The following is a 23,314-nucleotide window of genomic DNA, read 5'->3' as shown; positions in this document are numbered from 1 at the left end:
CCCCCACAGCACCATAAGCCAGAGCTGAGCAGTGCTCTGGTAAAAAAAAAAAAAAAAAAAAAAAAAAAAGAGAGAGAGACAGAGAAAATCCCCCTGCCCCCAGGGGATTTGGTGGAGCGTTTTGACTGGTTTGATGGCAGAAACTTTGGTGATAGATATGATGAGATGTATAAGCTCAAACACACACACAGGCATGACAGTGCTCCTATAATCTTAAAATATCATAAGCCAGTGTGAAATCAGAGGTTCCCTTCTGCCCCTCTTCTGTGGTGAGGCAAGGATGAGACCTTCCAGGAGATTCCTATGCATGCCAGACTGCACATTCTGAAACAAGTCATAGTCCAATGCACAGACTGAGCTGCTGCTGCACCCCTCCTCCCTACCTACCATCTTGGGCTCCCTTTCAGCCCATGGTGGTGCTGTGGGTGAGGGGTACCTAAGCCAAGGGCATCTCTCTCAGGAGAGGTGTAGCACAGGTCAGGAAAATACTAACAGGTGTTCTGTCTGTCTGAGATGTATCTCCTCACTCTGACAGCCAGCAGAGCTGTGCTGGGAAAGGCTTGGAGGAAGCCCTGGGCTGCACTGACTTTGTGACTCAGCTGAAGTGCAGCATCCCGTTCCCTGTGAGTCACAGAGGGGGTGCTGTTGACTGAGGAGAGAATGAGAGAACCAGTGCTGCCAGGATGGTGGGCTTGTTCCAGAACACAGGAAGAGCCTCTGTCCAGGGTGCTTCCGGGAGAGGCTCCATTGTGATAGGGGAGGCTTTGAGGGGACCCCTGATGTGGGGTAGCAGAGATGCCAGCACAGCTGGAACCATGTAGCAGAGCCACCAGGGCCTCCAGTTATACCATCTGGGGCCCTGGGAGGCAAGAGTCTAGCTGGACCCTCTCTACCCTTTCCCCACATACTTCCCACATGGGCCCTGCCCCATCACCCTGCATATTCCCTTCTCTCCTCCATCTTGCAGGGAGACTTCCTGAATATGCAAATGTGGCTGCAGCCAGCTCCTATGTCCTATCCTATTTCTGGGGCTAGAAATATTGAGACCCTTCTTTAAGCCCTAAGACATGCCCTTTATGGTCTCAACACCCCCAACCTTGTGCTGTGCTAAGCCACCTGTCCCCCACAAAATCTTGCCATCTCACAAGCCCTCCCCTCCATTCTCCTGACCCAGGGGGCCTGCCTCTTATCTCTTAGGTCTCTGCACAATGATCTCTCCCAAAAATTCCCCCTTGCTCACCCCCAGATCACACTTCCTGCTGACCTGTGTCATGATGGTCACTGTCACCTGTTGTCTGTGCAGAGTCCCTCACCATGTAGCAGATACTCCGATGAGGTGTAGGTCAGAGCAGGCAAGCCTGGCCACAGGCATTCAGAGGGTGGGGCAGAGAGCAGCTGAGCAAATCCAGGTGGGGAGAGGGGGTGCATTCAGGTAATGCTGGAACTTTCTAAGAGATGAGGGCCAGTGCCTGCTCAACCCTGTGGCTTCAAGACTGGAAACGAGACCAGATCTCTGGTGTCTCCTGACTACAAGCAGTGACAGCCTGAGTCACAGTGAGGCTGAATCTCATTTCTTTAAATTGTCTCGGCTGCTCCTGAGTTCCCTCAGGAGAATAGCACTGATGAGACACACAGAACATCTCAGCAGTACCTTTGAGCAGCTCAGCTGAGCTCTCAAGGGCAAAGCATCTCCTGCCGCTAATCAGCCCCTCCCGTTTGCTGGGACTCAGAATGTCACCGCAGCCATGCCCAATGGAGCCAGGTCCTGAAGGCAAGTTGCCCTGACTATTGTGGCTGGCCTGGACCTGGGGACACTTCTGCCCCCTTCTCTCAAGGCAGCAGCCGGGGTTGCCCTAGTTCCAAGGGTCAGGCCCTCCTAGGGGACCAGCCAGCCCCCTTTGTAGAGAGGAAGCAGGCCTGTGAAAGAAGGACATGATCAAGGGCTCTGAGTTTGGGCCACCTCTGCACACAGGCTCCAGAAGCAGCGGGTCAGGCCTGCAGTCCCCACAGACAGCTGAGCAGGTGGCCCTGCAAGTCTCAAGTGCAGACACATGAAGGCAGGCCAGTGCACTGTTGCAAAGAGCTATGTGAAGGAGAAGAACAAAATGGAAATTAATGCTGTCCTGAGATCTCTTGGTAGCCTGTGGGCCACTCAGGAGGGAATCAGGGCATGTGCTTTGAAAAGGGCATCTGGGTATACCCGAGTCTCCTCTTGATATATTAGTCTATAGCCTGTAGCCAAGCTCACCTGCATTTGTGGGGTGCAAGTGGGGACATGGTACACAGAACACACCATGTTTTCCCTTCCTTCCTCTCTCTCTCTCTCTTTCTCTTTATAGAGACATAAAGTCAGAGGGTGAAATTACAGCACTATAGCTTTCTTCATTGCGGGGGGGGGGGTGAATTCCAACCTGGGTTTCACACATGGTAAAGCAGCACACTACTCCAGTGAACTATTTTGCCAGCCCCAGATCATATTTTCTAAGGAGATTTGCTCCTAATCCTCATCTTCTCATGCCCTAGAAGGACTGGCTGCCTGGCTGTGGAGTTGAAGCTTCCTGGAGACTAAACCCAGAGCACAGACTCAGCCTGGGAAGAAACCAGTCAAAGGTTGGCAGGATGAGGGTGAGTTCCCTCCCCTGCCAGGGCTCCAGGGCTCATGAGCAACTTCTATCAGTGGCACCCACCTCTGTGTCTGCTCTAATCAGGTCCACCTAAGGAACTGATTCTATTGAAAGGAGCCAAGCACTGGTTTGGAGCCAGCAGAGCCAGCTGTCCAAGGGGAGTACCGTGACCAACACTGACAATGACAGTCACTTCAAAATCAGGAGGGGAGAAGATATTCATTAAACAATTACATGGTGAGGAAGCACAGAAATTGTAGGGTGGAAAGTAAGCTACCAGTGATGGCAGGAATATGGAGAGTTGGCAACAGGGAAGGTAGTCACACAGATACAGATGAGTCCACAGGGCCCAGGCCTCAGCTTCACAGCTGGACACTTGGGCTTTGTTCCAGATGTGTTTCCTGAAGTGGAGCTCTGGGTCCCAGCAGCATGACCTCAGCCGCAACCTTACCGGACCTTACCCTCAGTCACAGCCAAGCTTTGCAGAAAGTCCCTCAGAACCTGCTCCCAATCTCCATGTGACCCGGGAGATCTTGATAAACACCAGGTATCCAAGTTACCTGGAACAGACCTGAGAACTTTTTTTCCTCCAAGGTTATTGCTGAGCCTTGGTGCTGGCACTATGAATCCACTGTTCCTGGAGGCCATTATTTTATTGGATAGGACAGAGAAATTGAGAGAGGAGGGAGAGATAAAGAGGGGAAAAGATAGATACCTGCAGACCTGCCTCACTGCTTAGGAACCAACCCCTCTGCAGGTGGGGAGCCAGAGTCTTGAACTGGATCCTCGCATGGGTCCTTATGCTTTGCACTATGTGCACTTAACCCAGTGCGCTACTGCCCAATACCCACCCACCCCCCCAGACCTTTCTGATGGCGTGGCTTGTCAAGAACATAGGCAGTGTCTCTCCAACACTGTATGTCAAGTGGAATAGAGCTGCTTCTAATCCCTTACAGTCAAACCAGGACACACACTTGCAAGATAGGCTTTGTTGTGAGCTAGGACATGGTCATAGCAATATCAGTGTGAGTAGGGACAAGAGCCAAGGGACCCCCCCATAGGAGCCACTGTTCCAGGGCACAAAATGACAGTAAGACACCTTCCTGGCTCAGTGCCATTAGACAGAGTCATGGGGGCTGTGCCTGGGTCAGACTTCACCCACCTGTCCCCTACTTATTCCCTGTCACCCCATAGAGGATTTTTTTTCCTTTTACTATATAGAACATTCCACAAACCTGCATATCCTCTGTGTGTAGGGGCCATGCTAACCTTTTCTGTACCATCCCAATTTCAGTATATGTGCTGCCAAAGCAAGCACCTGGTCAAGGAGCTTTTAAAGCCCTGTTTGTGGCTACTTAGCAGATGTCCCACTCATATGAACAGTCTCGTGGGTTTTCTAACTGACAGATATTTGAAGAAATAGCAAACAGGCCCTCAGCCCACACGCTGGTGGCCAGCTTCATTGTGCAGATGGCATCCATGCAGCTTGGAGAGCTGCTGACATGACCAAAAAGCAACTCACCACCCCAGCTGCTGTGCTCACAGCTGCTAATAAAATGACCCTACATGCACAGCTCACCCCCACCAGGACCTCATGCCCCACCCTGTGCTGGCAAGGGAAGGGGGTCCCATCTGGCATCTCCTGGAAGACACTTCCCCTGCCACAGGTGGAGGGAACAGAGTATTTGGAAGGCCATTTCTCTAATCTAATTGAGGCCCTCTGGACTGACTTGCTGGTCTCCTAGCAGCCTGACTGGTGCCAGGGCTGCAGCACAGCCAATACCAGATCGGATGCTGCTGGGGGCAGGGGAGTGTGTGTTGCACCAGGGTCACTCTCAGATGCTGTCTCTGACTCCAACAGCCCAGGAGGGCAAAGACCCTAGTGTACAGAGATGCTGGAAGAGGGACAATCCTTGGTTGGGGGCTCCTGCCAAGATTACAGGCTGCTTACCTGCCACTCATCAGACAGGAAGGGTGTGCATGTGGACTGATGCTCCTGATGGCCCCAACCCTTGTTGGCTTGGGGTTCCCACCTAATTCCCTGCCTACCAGTGCAGGTATCACTGTCCATGGTGCTGAACCCAAGGTTTAACAATGGGACACACTTGAAGTAACACAACCTGAGCATTCCATGTATTTCATTGCTGTATCTACCTTCAGGACTCACACCAGGTGACCCCTGCAACCCCTGCCTGATTAACTGCTTAAGCCACTCTCCAGAGATTTTCTTGGGCCTGAGAACACCACTGTTTAGAGTCATCTGCTTATTTTACTGATTCACCACTGCTCTGAGCTTGTTCTTCTGTTACCCCGACATCCCAGCCCACCCTACTAGCTTCATACATGTGGAAAGCATCCCATGGAATAGATACACATAACCAACAACCACCCAAATTCAGGGCATTCAAGTGGTTTTTGAATCTTTTAAACCAGATGACATTGAGAGGTAATGATACACAGGGACTATGACCTCACTGACACCTTTATTCTGCTCCAAGCAAGCCAAGAGAGGAGGAGAAGGCTTTATGAGAAATCAGGACATTGCTCCTGGGTCTGAAGAGTGCTCTGTTGTGCACGAACTCTGTCCTAGAGGTTAAAAAGAAGTCACCTCTAGTGACCCAGGAGATAGCACAGTGAATAAAGCATTGGACTATCAAACATGTGGTCCTAAGTTCAAGTCCTGACACCACATTTTCTAGAGTGATGATTCGTTCTTTGTCTCTCCCCCCCTTTCCCCCCTCTCACTCTCGTAAATAAATAAATATTTTTAAAAGAAAAAAAAAGGCTTCAAGGGGAAAAAATCAGTGGTGCACCTGGTTAAGTATACACATTACAGTGCATATGGACCCAGGTTCAAGCCCCTGGTCCCCACCTGCAGGTGGAAAGGTTCACGAGTAGTAAAGCAGGGCTGCAGGTGTCTCTCTTTTCTCTCTCCCTATCTCCCCCTCCTGTCTCTATTCAATAATAAATAAATATTTATTTATTTACTTGTTTATTTTTTTAAAAAGGATTTGAGAGGTAGCTCAACTGATTAAGTGCACAAGAACCTAGGTTCAAGCCCCAGGTCCCCACCTGCAGGAGGGAAACTTCACAAGTGGTGAAACAGTGCTGCAGCTCTCTTGCGCCCCCTCCCCCTTCCCTCTCAACCTCAGTCTCTATGCAAATTAAATAAATATGTTTATAGGAAGAAAAGAAGGATGGGAGTGATCTGGGAGATGGAGTAGTGGATAAAGCATTGGACTCTCAAGTATAAGGTCCCAAGTTCAGTCCCCAGCAGCTCATGTACCAGAGTGATACCTGGTTCTTTCTCTCTTTCCTCCTGTCTTTCTCATTAATTAATAAATAAATAAATAAAATCTTTTTTAAAAAAAGAAGAAGGAAGGGAGAGAGGGAGAAAGAATTAAAGGAAGGAAGGAAGGAAGGAAGGAAGGAAGGAAAGAAGGAAAGAAAGGTCACCTTGGGAGAAGAGGGTGCCAAATCATCTGTGGGAGTTCCCTTCCAGGTCAGTCAGCCAGGAATGTAGTGGGGAGGGTTTGGACTAGAGGCTTTCTTCTCTGCCCTTCCCTCCCCCAGCAGCCTCAGATGGTGTTTGATAAGCTGCTGGGTTTTGCAAACATCCTGAACAATATTTCCCACCTTCCCACTCACCAGGCTGGTTGTGAAATTCTCCGAATTAGGGGCTGTTGCTTTTATCTCTGCACAGTGAGAGTAAGTTGAAAGAAAGTGGTCCTATAGGAAGCAAGCCATTGCTCTGCAGAGGAAGGTAAAGGAACAAGTTCCACTGAAGGAGGAAGAGGATCCCCAGGTGCCAAAATCCTGCCCTGGGCTGACTGTTGTATCTGGAGCTGACACCCCCACCTGTTAGCAGGTATGAATTTGTAAACACCTCAGCCAGCTGCCTGGAAGCAAGAGCCTCCTCCTCCTCCTCTTCCCTGGGGCTCCCCCACTCTTGTCTCCACCATGGGAAGCCAGTTCTCCCCTTTGGGCAGAGCCACAACCCTTTCCAGCTGCCCTCTAAGAGCTCCTGCGCCTCCTCTTTACTGCTTAGACATGTTCCACCTTCCCCATACAGTCACAGTACTGGAGCACAGAGAGGCCTCAGACCCTCAGATATAACTACCCACGGCCAGTGCCCACAGAGCACCCCACTCCTGATTGCCCAGTTGAAGCCCCACTCTCCAGCTTGCTTCCCTTGTTCCCAGTTATAAACCGGGACTCCAGAGAGAACAGACAACGCTGTCAGCACCTAAGGAAGTACCTTGGCTGTTCCCTGCTATAGTGAGATAACTAGAAAGCCATTAGAAAGAGCCTGAGGCTTCAGCCCACACCCCTGCCCTAGAGCTGAAACCCTCCAGTCACAGGCACACTCACATGTCAGTCTTTTTGACCATTCTGGGCCTCACCCTCTTCAGTTCAGAGCCCAGAGATGGGAGGAAGCAGGGAGTTGTGCAAGCATGTCACCTGGTCTGGTACCAAGAGGTCCTGCCTCCCCCAAGCAGGCTGCCTGGTGTGGGTAGAGCACACCCACTGATAGGCTAGGCCTAAGGTGGAGGATGCCTAGCCAGTCTTCTTAGGACAGAGTTGGGGCTCTGGGATGGAGGGGTCACCGCCTATTGCTGAGGTCTGGGCTCAGAGTCTCTAACTCTGAAGTCAAGTTCTTCCTCCTCCTCCAGGATACAGTTCTGGCCTCTGTTACACTCCATGAATCTGCCTTTCCATTCATTTGTCAGAACCAAACTATCCTCATATAAACTGGTGTTCAGCGTTAGGGTTAAGTGTTAAGGGTCCCCACTGTCTAAGGATCAGTGAAGCAGAAGACCCAGTTTTAGTAATTATTTTTTTCCAGGGCACTGCTCAGCTCTGGCTTATGGTGGTGCTGGGGATTAAAGCTAGGAGTTCCAAGCCTCAGGCATGAAAGCTATTTGCATAACCATTATGCTATCTCCCCAGCCCTCTTTATTTTACTTTATATTTTCTTTATTCATTTATTGGATAGAAACAGAAAGAAACTGAGATAAAAGAGGGGATAGATAGAAAGAAACATAGACATCTTCAGCACAGCTTCATGGCTCATGCCATGAAGCTACCCCACCCCTCTCACTGCGGGTGGGGACCGAGGGCTTGAAACTAGGTCCTTGCACCTGGCAATATGTGCATTCAGTCAGGTATGCCACCACCCAGTCCCCTAAGCCCTCTTTTTAATTTTTTTTAACATTTTGAAGATTTATTTTTATGGGAGAGAAGGGGAGAATCGGAGGAGCACTCAGACTAGCAAATTCAGTACAAAGGATCAAGCTTAGAGCAAGACATCCAAGGCCTATGCTCTATCACTCAGCTTAGTAACATTTTAAGTGAGCCAGGAAATCTCAATAGGCTGAAAGAATTAAATCTTTTCATCACTAAAAATTTTAATAGATTTGCTTATTTATTTATGGGAGAGGGAACAGAGAGAAAAACAGAACATTGCTCTGGCACATACAATACTGGGCTTGAACTCAGAACCTCATGCATGAGAGGCCAACACCTCATCCATTGTACCACCTCCCAGTGTACCCATCACTAAATTGTTAGCAACAATATTGCAGTGCCTCTACCACCTAATTTATTTTTAAAAATTCCAATAGTATTTGTAAAAAAAAAAAATGCAAAATTCCCATGAAATCTATTACTAGTCATGTGGATTTTCCTTTTCTTCTTCTTCTTCTCATTCTTCTTCTTCTCTTTCTCCTCCTTCTCCTTCTCCTTCTTCATTTTAATGTGTGATATCACTGAGAAGCTTCCTGAGACCATTTTTCTCTTTTTTACTTAGAAAAGAAAAAAAGTACCATGGTGCTCCCCAATACCATTTCTGGTGTTTCCATGTGATGTTGGACTTGAACCCAACGCCTCACACATGATAAAATGTACTGTATCCAGAAAGCTATTTCATGACCCCTTGTAGGTTTAATTTTACTCTGTCTGGGATTTTTCTGGTGTGAAATCTCTATGAGTTCAGGCAGTTGCCAGGAACTATTTGGGATTGTCTTCAGGAAAATAAAAGGATGTTTACTTTGCTCAAGAAAGACAAAAAGACCAGGAGTGTGGAGGGTGGGCACAGCTGCACCCAGGTGTCATTGTTACGTAAGTATGTCATTGGGACACTCTCCTTTTGCCTGTGCTGATTTTGTTCTTAGGCAGATCCTCCCCTGAGGTAGAAAATGACCCCATCATAAAGGCAATTCCTCCATCAACAGGTCTCCCCAAAAGATAGTCTCTTTCCTAAAATGTAAGTCCTGGGCGCCCCCTCATTAAACAGACATGATTGGTGCAAGGATGACTCTATCATGTTTAACTGGCCTGCTGTTTGTCCAGTGAGACCCCCTTCCATTCAAGTATTTTGAAATGTGCTGATTGGATGGTGTGGAGAGGGGGGAAAGCCACTGACTGGAAGGTTTCAGGTGGTTCTAGCTGGATGGAGAAGGGGATTTGATGCCAGATGAACAGAAGCTGCAGACCCTCAGGGTCTTTGACTCTCCCCCCACACACTGGTACTATTTACACCTGCCCGCTGACTTAGACAGCCTGCCTACCACACTCCCCCTCTGACTTAGCTGCCCTCCTTATCGCCTAGAAGAAGCCAGCCTCTTTTCTCAGAATATTCCAGTAGTCTAGGTTGATGCCTCCCAGTCTCAGTACTGGTCTGACCTTTTCTTTCCAGAAATATCCTAGCTATCATTAAATGCTTTTTTCCTTTTGATCTTTAAATCAGTCTGTCTGTTCCCAGTAGCCCTGGTGTTTTGTTGGGACTGAATGCACAGTCAAACAGTCCTTCAAGTTACGAGCCTGTCCAGGGAGGACCTGGCGTCTCATTGTCTAGCCTTTGCCTTCCTGGAGGCATTTGCGGCATTTTCTGAGGACTTTGCATGTGCTTAGAAGATATGTTTCTCTTTGCTTACTGCTGGGGAGTCAACTGCTCCCCTTTACACAGAAGTAGGAGTAGAATGCAGAAAAGAGGGCATGGGTTGAATACCCATTCACACTGTGAGCCTTGGCAAGGGCAGGCAAACCCCATAGGTCAAACATGTCTTGGGTTAGGGAAATAGCATAAAAGATATAAAAAAGGCTCTAATGGCTAAGGCTCTGAGGTCCCAGGTTCAATCCCCAGCACCACCATATGCCAGAACTGAACAGTGGTCTGGTATCTCTTCTCTCTCTCTCTCTCTCTCTCTCTCTCTCTCCTCTCTCATTAAGTGAAAGTAAATTTAAAAAATTTTAGGGGGTCGCGCGGTAGCACAGCGGGTTAAGTGCACGTGGTGTGAAGCACAAGGACCGGCATAAGGATCCCAGTTCAAGCACCCAGCTCCCCACCTGCAGAGGAGTCATTTCACAGGTGCTGAAGCAGGTCTGTAGGTGTCTATCTTTCTCTCCCCCTCTCTGTCTTTCCCTCCTCTCTCCATTTCTCTCTGTCCTATCCAACAATGACAACATCAATAACAACAACAACAATAATAATAACTGCAACAACAATAAAAAAACAACAAGGGCAACAAAAGGGGGAAAGCAAAAAAAAGGGGGGCAATAAAAGGGAATAAATAAATTTTTTTTTAAAAAAAAGAAAAGGTCAAACATGTCTCCCAGCACCCCCACAACTTCAGACTGGAGGGGTGAGGGAAGCTAAGGTAACCCCCTCCCCCACCACCCTCTCCCCTTTCCAGGGAAGCCAGCATTGGCTTGAACCTCATCTCTAGGCCCCAGGCCCAGCCTCTAGGCAGGGTAGGTCTATGGGCAGGGCCTTCCCCTCTGCTCAGAACCTCAGCCTCAAGGGCTGGGTTTCTCCTGTTGGGGGAGGAGGGTCCATTGCTGAGCTTGGGTCAGAACCCACAGTCCACTGGGCCAAGCCCTGGCTAATGGCTTGCAGCCCCCAGAAGATGTTATTTTGACTGCATGCTCAGCAAGGTATGGTATTTTAAATAAATATTTGGACATTTTAAATTTTGTGTTGGATATATTTGTTTTGTTTAAATTATATCCAGGCTTAAGTGCTTCACAAGGAATGGGTTTGTCTCCTGGGTCCTGCATGCCTCCTGCAGTCCTCCCTGCACAGCCCACCCCCCAATCCAATGGAGAACCCAGAAAACTTTCCCAATGCTGTCCAGGAACTAGAGGCTCACTCAGGGCACTGCCTTCTGGAAGCCCTCCTAAGTAAATCAGTAGATAGGACCTTAGAGGGACATCAGCCAGTGCCCCCAAAGAGATTGGCATACAGGGCTGCCCTGCTTCGCCTCAGATGCCCAGGAGCAAGCCCAGCAACTTTCTGAATCTCTGACCATTCTAGGTGACTGTCTGGTTCTCTGTGGGCACTGTAGATTTAGCAGAACAGAGCAGGATTGCCCTAACCATGGCGTCACTGTGTATTGAAGAGGCCTCCAGGCAGAACCCTTAGCTCCACCCTCAGAGCTTAAGGACAAGCCTGGGCAAGGAGGCACTGGGAGGGTGCAGGAGAACTCTTGGTGCAGTCACCCTGGAACTTCCTAATGGAATCACAGTCACAAATGCCAACAGTCTCTTCCTTGAAGCTAAAACAAAAGGAGCATTAATTGCAGACCAGTGTTATGCATGTACAAACTATTGTATTTACTGTTGAATGTAAAACATTAATTCCCCAATAAAGAAATTTAAAAAAGAAATGGAATGAGCAAGGCTTCTCCATTACCAGAGCAGCATGCTATAAAATGGCATGACCTCAAGCCAAGAATGGGTTTTCACCATCCAGTTACTCCACTGTCTCTGGAGGAGATGCTGGTTCCAGAACCAGCTCCATGACAACTCCATGTCACTGCCATTGGACCAGGCCCTGCAAAGTGGCCTTAAAAGCTGGTGCCACAGGCTTCTGCTCAGACATGTCAGTCCATGTCCAGGTTTGGCCACTTCTGAGCCACTGGGCATGGCAAGCCTCTGTGGGACTCAGTTTCTCCAGATACAGAATGGCATGGAAACAGAGATAGATATGGACACAAGTGCCAACAGGATGTCTTTCTCCATGCACAGATGCAATGGGAAAGTGGGAGGAAGGGGATTCAGTTTGAGTGTGAGCAGCATAAGGGCCATGGCGTTGGCCATCCTGAGAGAGATCTTGGTTTAGCAACTTGTGGTTAGGGTGTTTGACAGTTTCCTTCTCTCTCTCTCTTTGCAGATCAACACCTTTATGTCTTTTGTGTTCCCCATGGTGGTCATCTCTGTCCTGAACACCATCATCGCCAATAAGCTGACTGTCATGGTCCGTCAGGCAGCCGAGCAGGGCCAAGTGTGCACAGTTGGGGATCAGCACAATTCCTTCAACATGTCCATTGAGCCCAGCAGAGTCCAGGCACTGCGGCATGGTGTCCATGTCTTACGTATGTAACCTCTGGGCCTTCATTCACTCATCCATCCATCTATCCACCCATCCACCCATGCATCCACCCACCCATGCATCCACCCATGCATCTATCCACCCATCCATCTACCCATGCATCCACCCATCCATCCATCCACCCATCCATTCATCTACCCATGCATCCACCCATCCATTCATCTACCCATCCCTCCATCCACCCATCCATCCATCCACCCACCCATCTACCCATGCATCCACCCATCCACCAATTCATCCACACATTCACCTATCCACTCATTCATGTGTTCATTTATTCAGCCATTCGTTTATTTGCTTAATTCATTTACTAATCCATTCACTCACACAGCCATCCATTTATTTATTTATTCATGTGCCCATTAATTCATTCACTCATTCATTCATCCAAGCAACCACCCATTTAAAAACTTGGTAGCTTATCCATCTGTTCACTCATCCATTCCATTTGTTCATTACTTCACTCACTCACTCATTTATTCATTCCTTCACTCATTTGTTCATACCCCCATTCATTCATTCAGGTTTTGTGCACAGACTTTGGATCATGAATCTTGCTCACAGAGCTGAGGAGAAAAAGAAAAAGAAAGAAAGGAAGGGCGAACCACACATTCCACTGGGAGCACAGCTCACCAAAGGAAAAAGATACATACATCAGACACATCCAGTGAGAAGCACAAAGAACAAAATAAAACCCTGTGACTAGAACTGGCAGCCAAGATATGTTTTTTTTTTTCAAATTAAATTATGACAGAGACAAAGGGAAATAAGGGAAGAGAGAGAGAGAGAGGAAATCTGCAATACTGTTCCAGCACTCATGATGCTGGCTCCCTGCAGGTGGGAACCAGAGGCTTGAACCTGAACTCTTGTGCAATGATTAATTGGTCCATGGTAGCTTATGCTCTTTACCAGTTGAACCACTGCCAGGCTCCCAAGAGGGTCTTGCTGAGGGGTGATAACCAGCTGATATCATCAGTACTAAGAGCTGCAGGCAGAGGGCACAGCCTGTGCAAAGGGTGTATGGTAAGGATGCTGACAAAAATTCTGAGCTGGTTCAGGGAAAAGGAATGGAAGCAGCTAATGAGCACTTGAGAAGATGCTCAGCATCACTGATCACCAGGGAAATGCAAATCAAAATCACAGTGAACTGCCATTCACACTCACTGGGACAGCTACTAGAAAATAAAATAAATAAGCAGAAAATAATTTTAAAGAGAATATGGAAAAGTTGGAAAGTTAAAAAGTATGGTTGGCAGGAATGTAAAAGTGGTTAAGCCCAAATGAAAAACAGCCTTTCAAAAAATTAAGCAAAGTATTACTACATGACCCAGAAATTCTATTCATGGGTAAATGCTCCAGAGTTTAAAGCAAGGTGGGGGTAGATAGCATAATGGTTATGCAAAGAGACTCTCTTGCCTGAGGCTCCAAAGTCCAGCTTCAATCCCCCACACCACCATAAGCCAGAGCTGATCAGTGCTTAGGTAAAAATAAATAAAAAATTAATTAATTAAATAAAATAATAATAAATATAATTTTTAAAATAAAGAGCTTAAAGTAAGGACTTACACAGTCATGTTTGTAGTAGTACTATTTTTAATAGCCAAAATGTGGAAGCCCCCCAAGTGTCCATCAATGAATGAATGGAAAACAAAATGTAGAGGAAAAGGGAATACTATTCAGTCTCTAAGAGGAAGGAAGGCAACCCAGGAGGTGGCCAGACCACTGAATGTAAAAGCATGAAGTCCTGTGTTTGATCTGCAGCATTGGTTTTCCTGCCCCCACCTTCAATCTGTCTCCCTAGTGTTAGCAAGTAAATCAACAATTTTTTAAGGAAGAAAATTCTGGCACATGCCACAACGTAGATGAACCGTAAGGACACCCAACTAAGTGAAATGAGTCAGACATAGAAAGACTTGGATGAGATCTACAGAGTCATCAAATAAATCCACAGAGACAAGGAGCGGAAAGGTTGGTTCTAGGGGCTGGGGAACTGAGTATTTAATGGCTACAGAGTATCCGTTTGGGAAGATGAAAAGTCCTGGAGATGATGTTCAGTGAGTTGTCCTGTTTGTGCAAAATCTGTCATTGGGTTTTTGACAGAGATTTCAGCTAGGTAGAGATCATCTAAATATTAAATTTCCCATCTGTGACCACAGAATATTGTCTTTCACATGCTTGACCCACCTCTCCACCTCTGTCTGTCTCTGATCCCCATCTCCCTGAGTCCTGCATCTCTCAGTCTCTGAGCCTTTGTCTCTGTACCTCAGGTGCAGTGGTCGTGGCCTTTGTCGTCTGTTTGCTGCCCTACCATGTGCGGCGCCTTATGTTCTGCTACATTTCAGAAAATCACTGGACCACGTGAGTACAGGGGTGTGACCAGGGCACGCCTCAGAAAGTATGACAGGGGAAGAGGGGTGCTGGAAGGACGAGTTCAGGTAAGGATACAGTCAGGTTCCCAGGTACCTGTAATCACCATGAAGGGACACATGCCCAAGGAGCCATTCGACCAGGGAACAGGTTATGACAAGAATGAATGCATATTATGAGCTGGCTTCAGACAGGTTCAAGGAACCATGGGGACAACAAAGGTGAGATGATGAGAAGCTGCAAGAGCAAAGACTTGGAGTTGCCTGGTGAAGGAGTGAGATCCCCGTGAGGAGAGGAAGCAAGTCAAGGGTGGGTGCACCCTGTCCTGCAGGTTTCAGGTGGCTCCTGCCTGGCTGGTTGAGCTCAAACTCAGCTCAGCCCTTCAGCCCTGGGTGCCAGGGCTCTACGCATGGAGGAGCAGCAGGAGTATTCAGGATGGCAAGGTAGAGCAATCCCTACGGGGACAAGGAGACATTAGAAATGCCACCAGAGGGAGTCGGGCAGTAGCACAGCAGGTTAAGCACACGTGGTGCAAAGCTCAAGGACCTGAGTAAGGATCCAGACTCGAGCTCCCAGCTCCCCACCTGCAAGGGGAGTCACTTCACAAGTGGTGAAACAGGTCTGCAGGTGTCTATCTTTCTCTTCCCCCTCTGTATTCCCCTCCTCTCTCCATTTCTCTCTGTCCTATCTAACAACATTAACAACAATAATAACTACAACAACAATGAAAAACAACAAGGGCAACAAAAGGGAAAATAAATAAATAAATATAAAAAAAAGAAATGCCACTAGAGAGAGAGGAACCCTGGAAGTTAACGAGCCTATACCATGTCCAAAGTTATGCAGGTAGTTTCTGCTATTGTCTGTAAACACCAGGTCTCAGTGATGGGAGCCAGGAGCTGGCCACAGCTCTGTGTGCCCAGTGTCCTAACATGCTGTCCCTGCCCAGGTTCCTCTACGACTTCTACCACTACTTCTACATGCTGACCAACGTCCTCTTCTACGTCAGCTCCACCGTCAACCCCATCCTCTACAACCTCGTCTCCGCCAACTTCCGCCAGATCTTCCTGTCCACCCTGGTCTGCCTCTGTCCACTGTGGGGGCGCAGAAGGAGGAAGCCCACCTTCTCCAGGAAGACCAACAGCGTGTCCAGCAACCACACCTTCTCCAGCAACGTCACCCGAGAAACCCTCTATTAGGGCCGGGTGGGGGCTGCAGGGTCAGAGAGGGGCAGGAATGGGGTGGAGAGAAAGCAAGGAGGGTAGGGAGGACCTTTAAGTCCCAGTCCTTAGCTGCAATCTCAATCTGGAGCTGGAAGGAGCTTGATCAGAGGCCACAACATTCTTGAGGCCTGGGATCTGGCCTCCAATCCCAGAGACCCCCATTTCCTTTCAGCTTCTCCACAACTCCTCCCTTCACCTCTCCCTCCTCACCCCCACCCCTTCTTCCTTGCCTCAGCCCAGCCCTGCCTCCTTACCTCTTTGAAAGTCAAGAAAAAAAGCATTTCTCTCCCAGTTATGAAAGGGCCTTTACTAAGTAAGGAGAGATGGGTACTGGAGGAAAAGCCATTTTGATCCTAGACTAATGGGTATTGAGAGAAGAGACCCAAGGAGCTGGCAAGCTGGGCCTAGGCTCCCTGATCACAGTGGCAGCCCAGGTACAGCGGGAGCCCCTACCTCTCCAGGGTATGGTCAAAGGGTAATGAAGGATTCAGTCTGTTGACTAGATGGGCCTCCCCCTCCTCTTTGCAATCCGTTCTGTAGAGACATGAGGCTGGACATGCAACCCTCCATGCTGGTCTCTCAGATCCACTCACCTACCCGCCCCCACACCCTATCATTTAGGCCAAGTTCAGTCCCACTTGAGCCACTTCCAGGCAGCCCTTCCCACCAAGACACCCCTCCCTGGGCCCAGGGCCTGGATAGGTGAGGTGGAGCTGTGGACAACGGCCTTCTGGCTGGCAACCAAAGTAAAGCCCCAGTGGCTGTGACCAGCTGATAGTACCACCCAGCCCTGAGTGCTTCCTTGAACTGCAGGAGCTGGTCTCCAGACAGAATAGGCATCTGGTTCCCTAAGATGCCTGGAACAGGGAGGGCAGGCCCCAAGGGGCAACCCCAGACCCATCGGTCCTCGAGGAAAGACTGGCCTTTTAAGGCTGGCTCTCCGAGATCTGGAACCTCAGGCAGGAAAGCTGTCTCCACAGCAGCCAAACTATGCTTGCAGTCTCCTCAGTCCCCCTGCATCCAGGTGGACTCAGTCCCCATACACACACACACACACACACACACACACACACACATTGAAAGCACAGCATCTGCAATCCTTTCCAATTTGCCCCTCTGCCAGGCAGTTCTGTACAGAGTAAGCCCCATAAAATCTTTGTCCCAGCCTCAAGACCCTCCAGCTCAGCAGAACAGAACCCAAGGAATTAGGCACACAAGACAGCCCTCCCTAGACCCTGGCAGTGAATGCTCCTGCAGCCTTGATTCAGGACCCAGGGCAGGACAGTAGAGCCCAGCTGGGTCCATCCCCCCCACCCATAACAATGCAGCCCCTCCCTGCTCAGCTAGCAGGCCCCAACCTGCAGCAAAGACAGAGATTAGACATGACTTCAGAGGGGTTCTGAACTCATTTTCAGAGGTCCTCAAAATTCTGCAGGGTGTTCTGGGCCCTGGAAACTTCATAATTTCCTCTCAGCTTCAGTCTTCCCATCTGAGAAAGCTGAGAAATGGGTGTGAACGCTGCATTCTCTCCCCTGTGCCAGGACTGGGTGTGACCCAGAAGAGCCAGCCCAGAATGACAAGGGAATGAGGTCCTTGCGGGGGGGAGGGTGCTGATATGGACAGCAAAGTCCAAACCCTCCCTCCACCCGATACAGACAGGTTACTCACTGCAAGTCCAAAGCTACTACACCAACATAGTCTCTGAATTCCTATCCCTCCAGTGCGGGTGGGGCTATGTGTCCAGGTGCCACCAAACCTGACTATGGCACTCCAGCTCATTGTCCCTGGATCCCACCTTCTCATCTGTGACTCCCAGCAGCCAGCCCCACGTGCATTTGTTCTGGAAGTCCAGAACCCCGTGTGGTGACACAGTTAAGACACTGAAACCCCGTTGTCTTATTCCCCAGGTTGTTAATGATGCACCCCCCACCCCCACCCACCACCTCCCAGCCATGCCCCACACATCCTGCAGTAACAACAGGAACAAACCAGAATCTCTCAATAAAGGAGACCATGGGCCCTATCACTTGGCCTCTTTGTTGAGGAGCTGGTAGCGAGAGGGTGCAGGGAGAGAATTGCCACTTCACCCATTCACTCACTCACTTGCTCCTTCATTCCCTGTCTTCTGATGGCATATGTCTTCCAATCAGGGCCTTTTTACCTAAAAATATATGGTCTTTGGTCATGTCTCCCCAAAAGCTGGGTGCCAGGACCCCCAGTTCAGATTTTGTCTACCTCCCCCACAAAGCATCAGAAAGGAAACAGGGTCCTTGCAGAAAAAGACCCCTGTACTCATGGATCCTCTCCAGCAGAGGTGGGTGACCACCAGGTTGGAGAAAGATCCCTTACCCCAGCTCAGTCTCCTGACCTGGGAAGCAGGCACAGAGGAACCCAAGGGAAGGGATATAGGGCCTCCTGACCACTTGGTGCTGGTCTCCAAAGCCCCTGGTTATGCTCCAAGGGGTCCATGGCTGGGGGCCCTCAGCATAGACATACGTAGAGGCACTAGCAGTGGGGACCAGTACTCAGCTGTGCTGGGCCCTACAGGACGTGGGGGGCCCAGCTACAGTCCCCACCCCCAGTATCAATTAGGGGGCTGCAGGCATCCTCCCACACTCTGCCCTCCTTCCCTCCTGCTTAGACTTCAAGCTAAATTCCCAGGCAGTAAATTCCTCCCCAGAAATCAATAGCTATTTTTAAACCCTGGTTAATTTTTTTCTAATCAGTTCTCAAACTTTAGACACCACAATCCACCTTGACATAAGAAAGCTATGTCCAGGAGTCCAGCGGTAGCGCAGCGGGTTAAGCACAGGTGGTGCAAAGCGCAAGGACCAGCGCAAAGATCCCGTTTGAGCCCCCGGCTCCCCACCTGCAGGGGAGTCGCTTCACAAGCGGTGAAGCAGGTCTGCAGGTGTCTATCTTTCTCTCCCCTCTCTGTCTTCCCCTCCTCTCTCCATTTCTCTCTGTCCTATCCAACAACAACAACATAAAAAATAACTACAACAATAAAAACAACAAGGACAACAAAAGGGAATAAATAAATAAAATAAAAAATTTTTAAAAGAGAGAGGAAAAAAAAGAAAGCTATGTCCAAGACTAAGAGGGGAGAGAATTTCCTTATGGCAAATGATCAAACTCAAGGACAGCCCTCATGTCCTGGACTTGTCAACATGACAAGTCTTGGTGCCCGAGGGGAGAAACATTCACAGGAAACACTGACTGACCAGCAGCTGAGAACATGGGCAAGTCTCTCCCATCTCCAGAGAGAGTGGAGGACATGGGACCAAAGCCAGCAGGACCTCCTCTGACTGGGCCTGCTCCTCCCTGCCCTGCCTCCCACATTGTCCCCAATGCCCTTCCCATTCCCATACCAGCCAGTTCTACCTGGTTTCCATTTCACTGTCTGTCTGCCTCTCTGGCTGTGTGCTCGGTGACACACACACACACACCCATCTCCCTGCTTGCCCCATACTCGTTAGTGCTGAGGTGAGAGTGAAGGAAACAAGGCCACCTTTCCCGGGTCAGCAGGGCCTCATGACAGGTTGGCACCAATGGTGCTCCTTCATGACGGCCTGGCTGGGACTGCAGAGACCAAGGCCAGTCAGAGCTTCCCTCCTGTGTCTCTGGTGTTCCCACTGTCTAAGGGCTGGTGGCAGAGGGAGCACCAGCAAGGTCTTCAAAGGTGACTTTCTGTGGCCTCCTGGGTCTCCCATTGTCAGCAGGACTGGTGTCTACATTAACAACACATGCCCACTGCTCGCAGAAATGCCACTGACACTATCCCCAGCCTCCCATTCATTCATTCATTCATTCATTCATTCACTCACCTGTCAGGTTCACCTTAGGCCCTACATCTTCATCACCTGACTCACCCTCCCCCATTCTCCTTGCACAGAATTGGGGGCACAAGGCTCCAAATGCTGTCCACCTCCCAGCCATGGCCCCCACCCCAGAGACCAAGGAAGTCAGACTCCCATCCATTGAAGGTGTGAAGCCTGCCATGCCACAACAACATCCAAAGAAATGAAATTCTGATGCAAGCAGCCCTACATCTGGGCCACATCTCAGAGGCCCTGACACAAGAGCAATGGGCCAGGTTTGCCATGCCTATAGGTTTGCTGAGCTGGGGTCCCTATTCCAACACACAGGAGAGGAAGTCCCCTCCTCCAGGGGACACTGTGGGCTCCATGCTGTTGCTAAGCAACCAAAGGAGAACTTGGAGAGAATTCTTTATATTAAGATGCTAGTGGAGAAGAAAGCCAGACAGTGGCTATGGGAAGCTGAGTGCAGGATGGCCCCCCTCCTCCACTACTTTCTCCCTCTACTCCTCCCTTCCCTCCCCCCCTTCTCCTGCCCCTGCCTCCTCCCACCATTCCCAGCACTCCCCACAATTATGGTTTGAATTCCAGTTTTTATTGGAACACCATGGAAACCATGTCCAGGCTGAATTGATGAAAGGAATGATGCTGCAGTGTGGAGAGAACGGGACAGGGAGACTGGGGCCCAATAAGGGACACAAGCGACGAGTGGAACCCAGGGCCCATGCAGAAGGCTGCTGCTCAGGGAGGTTCCCAGCACACACAATGCACAATCATCATTCACATGCATGCACATTTATGTACATACCATGCACACAGGTGAGCATACAGCTTAGGGACATCATGTGTAGATGTAAACTGACTCTGTGCATACTCATAACCTGTCCCAGCCCTCCCACCCCACTGGATTCACCCCAGTTCAGAGAGATTCCAGCTCTCAGCCTATAACCGCAAGAGCCTGACTCCTGCCCTGCTGACCTGTTGAGCCCTCTAGTTCCACTCCATGCTCCCCTGGGAGTGCGGAGAGAACCCCTGGGAGGTCCTGGCAGGCTGGACCAGGGCCACTTTCCAATGGCCTGAGGCAAGACCTTTGAGGCTCAGTCCCTGCCACCCCCACCTATTACTAGATGGACAGACTGGGTCCCACTTTGCACCCAGGATCCTAGGATCAGCAACTGGGTCGGGAGGCAGCCAGACTGGGCCAGGCCAAGAGCGCACCAGAGAAGGAGGCCCAGTCTCAGATGCTGCCTCTGTTGCTCCTCTGCTTACCCCCAGGGCCACACAGCATGGACATCTCCTTTGGGCTTGTGACACCAGCTCTGGGCCAGCCCGCATCAGGACAGGACAAGACAGGACAACACTCTGGGGAGAGTGGATGTTCTGAGGTCCAATTACTATGTGGTAAATACAACTGTAGGGAGCAGGGGTGGGGGCTTCCAGGAGTAGTGGGGGTAGTAGGCACTGTGGGCTCTTGCCACAGGACAGGGGCTGCCTGGGATGAGGATGGTAGCATGGGCTGGGTAGTATACACAAAACAGGGTCCCTTATCTCCCTCACCAGCAAGGATGGGGGAGTGGTAAGTACCCAGCATGCCTTCACCCCAGAAGCCAGGGAAGATCTGACAGCAGCTGTCACCTCTTTATTAGCCCTCTTCATGTCCCCCTCCTTCTCTGTGTATCCTGGGGCTACTGTCCCCAATAAACGCTGGCACTCAACCCTGTCTCAGGTTATGTTTCTGGGAGAATAGCTTCATTCACCAGATGATATAAAAGTGGGAACACAAAGATGAGGCCCAGTGTCAGCACCCCAACACCTGGTTGCCTGTTTCTCATGGGGCTGGCACATAAACAGGCCCTCAGTGACTATGGAGACAGGGAGGGAAGGAGAGAGGGAAGGAGGGAGGGAGGAAGGGAGGGAGGGATAGAGGTCTAGAGGAATGACAGCTAAATTGAGGTCATCCTACCATAAAGACACCTGACACCCTAACTCTACCCACACAAACCCACAAACTGCATCCTGGAGCCACGGCCCAGCAGATCCACCCCACCCTTTGCTTCCCTATGTGAGTGTATTGAGAGAGAAAGTGCTCTGGGCTGGATTATGTCCAAAATGCCAGAAAGCTCAGATGAAGGGAAACAAATGATGAATCACTAGAGATCCCAGCTTAAGCTCTGGACAAGGAAGATAACCTAATGGTTGTGCAAAATGACTCTTATACCTGAGGCTTTAAAGTCCACCATAAGCCAGATATGGACAATGTTCTGGTAATAACAATAACAACAATAATAATATAGTAACACTGTGCTTGGAGAAAAAGGCAAAATTTATTTAGAATTGGCTAATTCAGGAGAGCAAAGTCTTTCAAATTCATTCTACCCGGAAGAACAAAGGTGAAGTGTAGTATACGGCCAAGGAACAGGCCTGGGGCCCTTGAGGAGGAAGAAAGGAAAATGCACATCATCCTGCATCATTAGCTGTTGTCATGTCAACTGCAACCAGGACTGCAGGAGGTTAATATCAGCAAGCTAATGAAGGCCTGATGACTGTAGTTGTATCTGCGTATAATGAAAGGATTATTGGGGCCGAGTGGTGGTGCACCTGGTTAAGTGCATGTATTACTATGCACAAGGACCCAGGTTCACGCCCCCCAACCTCACCTGCAGGGGGGAAGCTTTATGAGTGGTGGGACAGGGCTGCAGGTGTCTCTCTCCCTACCTTCCCTCCCTCTCAATTTCTCTCTGTTTTATCAAATAAAGTAAAGTTTCAAAAAAGTTTTCTGTTTAGTTTAGTTGAACCATGTATCTCTTCTAAAAAAAAAAAAAAAGCATTAAGTGGTCTGGGAGGTGGTGCAGTGGATAAAGTATTGGATGCTCAAGCATGAGGTTCTGAGTTCAATCCCCGGCTACAGCACATGTACCAGAGTGATGTCTGGTTCTTTCTCTCTCTCCTATATGTCTCATAAATAAATAAATTAATAAATAAATAAATAAATAAATATTTTTAAATGTATTAAAATCTCAGGGAAGTACCCAAGAGGTAGGGCAGTGGTTAGACCATTGGACATAAGAGCATGAGGTCCCAAGTTCAATCCCAGCACCACATGTACCAGAGTGATACTTTGATTCTTTCTCTCTCTCTATCTCATTAACAAAAATTTATATACATATTTATTACCATGTACACAACCCAGGTTTGAGCCTAGCCCCCACTACGTTGAAGGAAGCTTTGGTGCTCTGGTCTCTTTCACTCACTCTGCCTTCTCTGTCAATAATAATATCTTTTTAAAAGGAAAAAATTCCAGAAAATCTGCTACACTGATTTCTCTGAGCTCAGTCAACCAAAGTGATACCCTGGAGAATGTCCCAGGGACCTTGAAGACAAAAGAGAAGGAGTGAGAGAGGGAAAGAGGAAGGAGAGATACCTCTGCTTTTGGGGTCTCCATCTCAGCATCTTTGTTTCAGTCTCAGACCCACAAAAATGTCTGTCAGTAGAACTTCTTTGACATTTTTCTTGCAGTACCAGGGCATCACAATTATATACCTCCACTACCCCTGGGACCAACTCCTTCACTCCCTCTATCTCAAATACAGAGAAACAGACAGAGGTAGTGGGAAGAAGAAACACCACAGTACTACGCTGTCATCCATAAAGTTTCTCCCTGTGCTATGGTATTCCCATGCAGTGCCAGGGTTCAAACCCAGGGTTTTGAGCATGGTAAGGTACAGCCCCACTAGGTGAGCTAATTTCTGGCCTCAGGGAAACTATTTTTAATGAAAGGGAACCTGGATCTATGTGTTAATTGTTTGCTGAGTGAGGAGCCATGTTCCATCTGAAATGTCTTCCTGACCCCCACCCTCTGAGCACAGCCTCCCCCACCCCTGCTTCCGTGAC

The 23,314-nt window shown here is 49.1% G+C and overlaps 1 protein-coding gene and 1 non-coding gene across 2 annotated transcripts in view; one reads left to right on the top strand and one right to left on the bottom strand.

Moving 5' to 3' along the window:
* NTSR1 (neurotensin receptor 1) overlaps positions 1-16,336 on the top strand; it is a 57,969-nt gene extending 41,633 nt beyond the window's left edge. The window contains exons 3-5 of the mRNA XM_007520372.2: positions 11,797-11,998; positions 14,283-14,373; positions 15,332-16,336. Of these exons, the coding sequence (XP_007520434.2) occupies positions 11,797-11,998; positions 14,283-14,373; positions 15,332-15,581 (543 nt within the window). The 3' untranslated portion in view covers positions 15,582-16,336. The remainder of the gene's footprint in view (positions 1-11,796; positions 11,999-14,282; positions 14,374-15,331) is intronic.
* Positions 3,836-3,942, bottom strand: LOC132542805 (U6 spliceosomal RNA). The gene has a single exon (XR_009553774.1). It is a non-coding gene; the product is annotated as a U6 spliceosomal RNA (small nuclear RNA).
* Positions 16,337-23,314: the final 6,978 nt, after the last annotated feature.

The sequence above is a fragment of the Erinaceus europaeus genome, chromosome 1 (genome assembly GCF_950295315.1).
Source record: "Erinaceus europaeus chromosome 1, mEriEur2.1, whole genome shotgun sequence".
Classification (NCBI taxonomy): domain Eukaryota; kingdom Metazoa; phylum Chordata; class Mammalia; order Eulipotyphla; family Erinaceidae; genus Erinaceus; species Erinaceus europaeus.
This window is presented reverse-complemented; position numbering and strand designations above follow the sequence as displayed.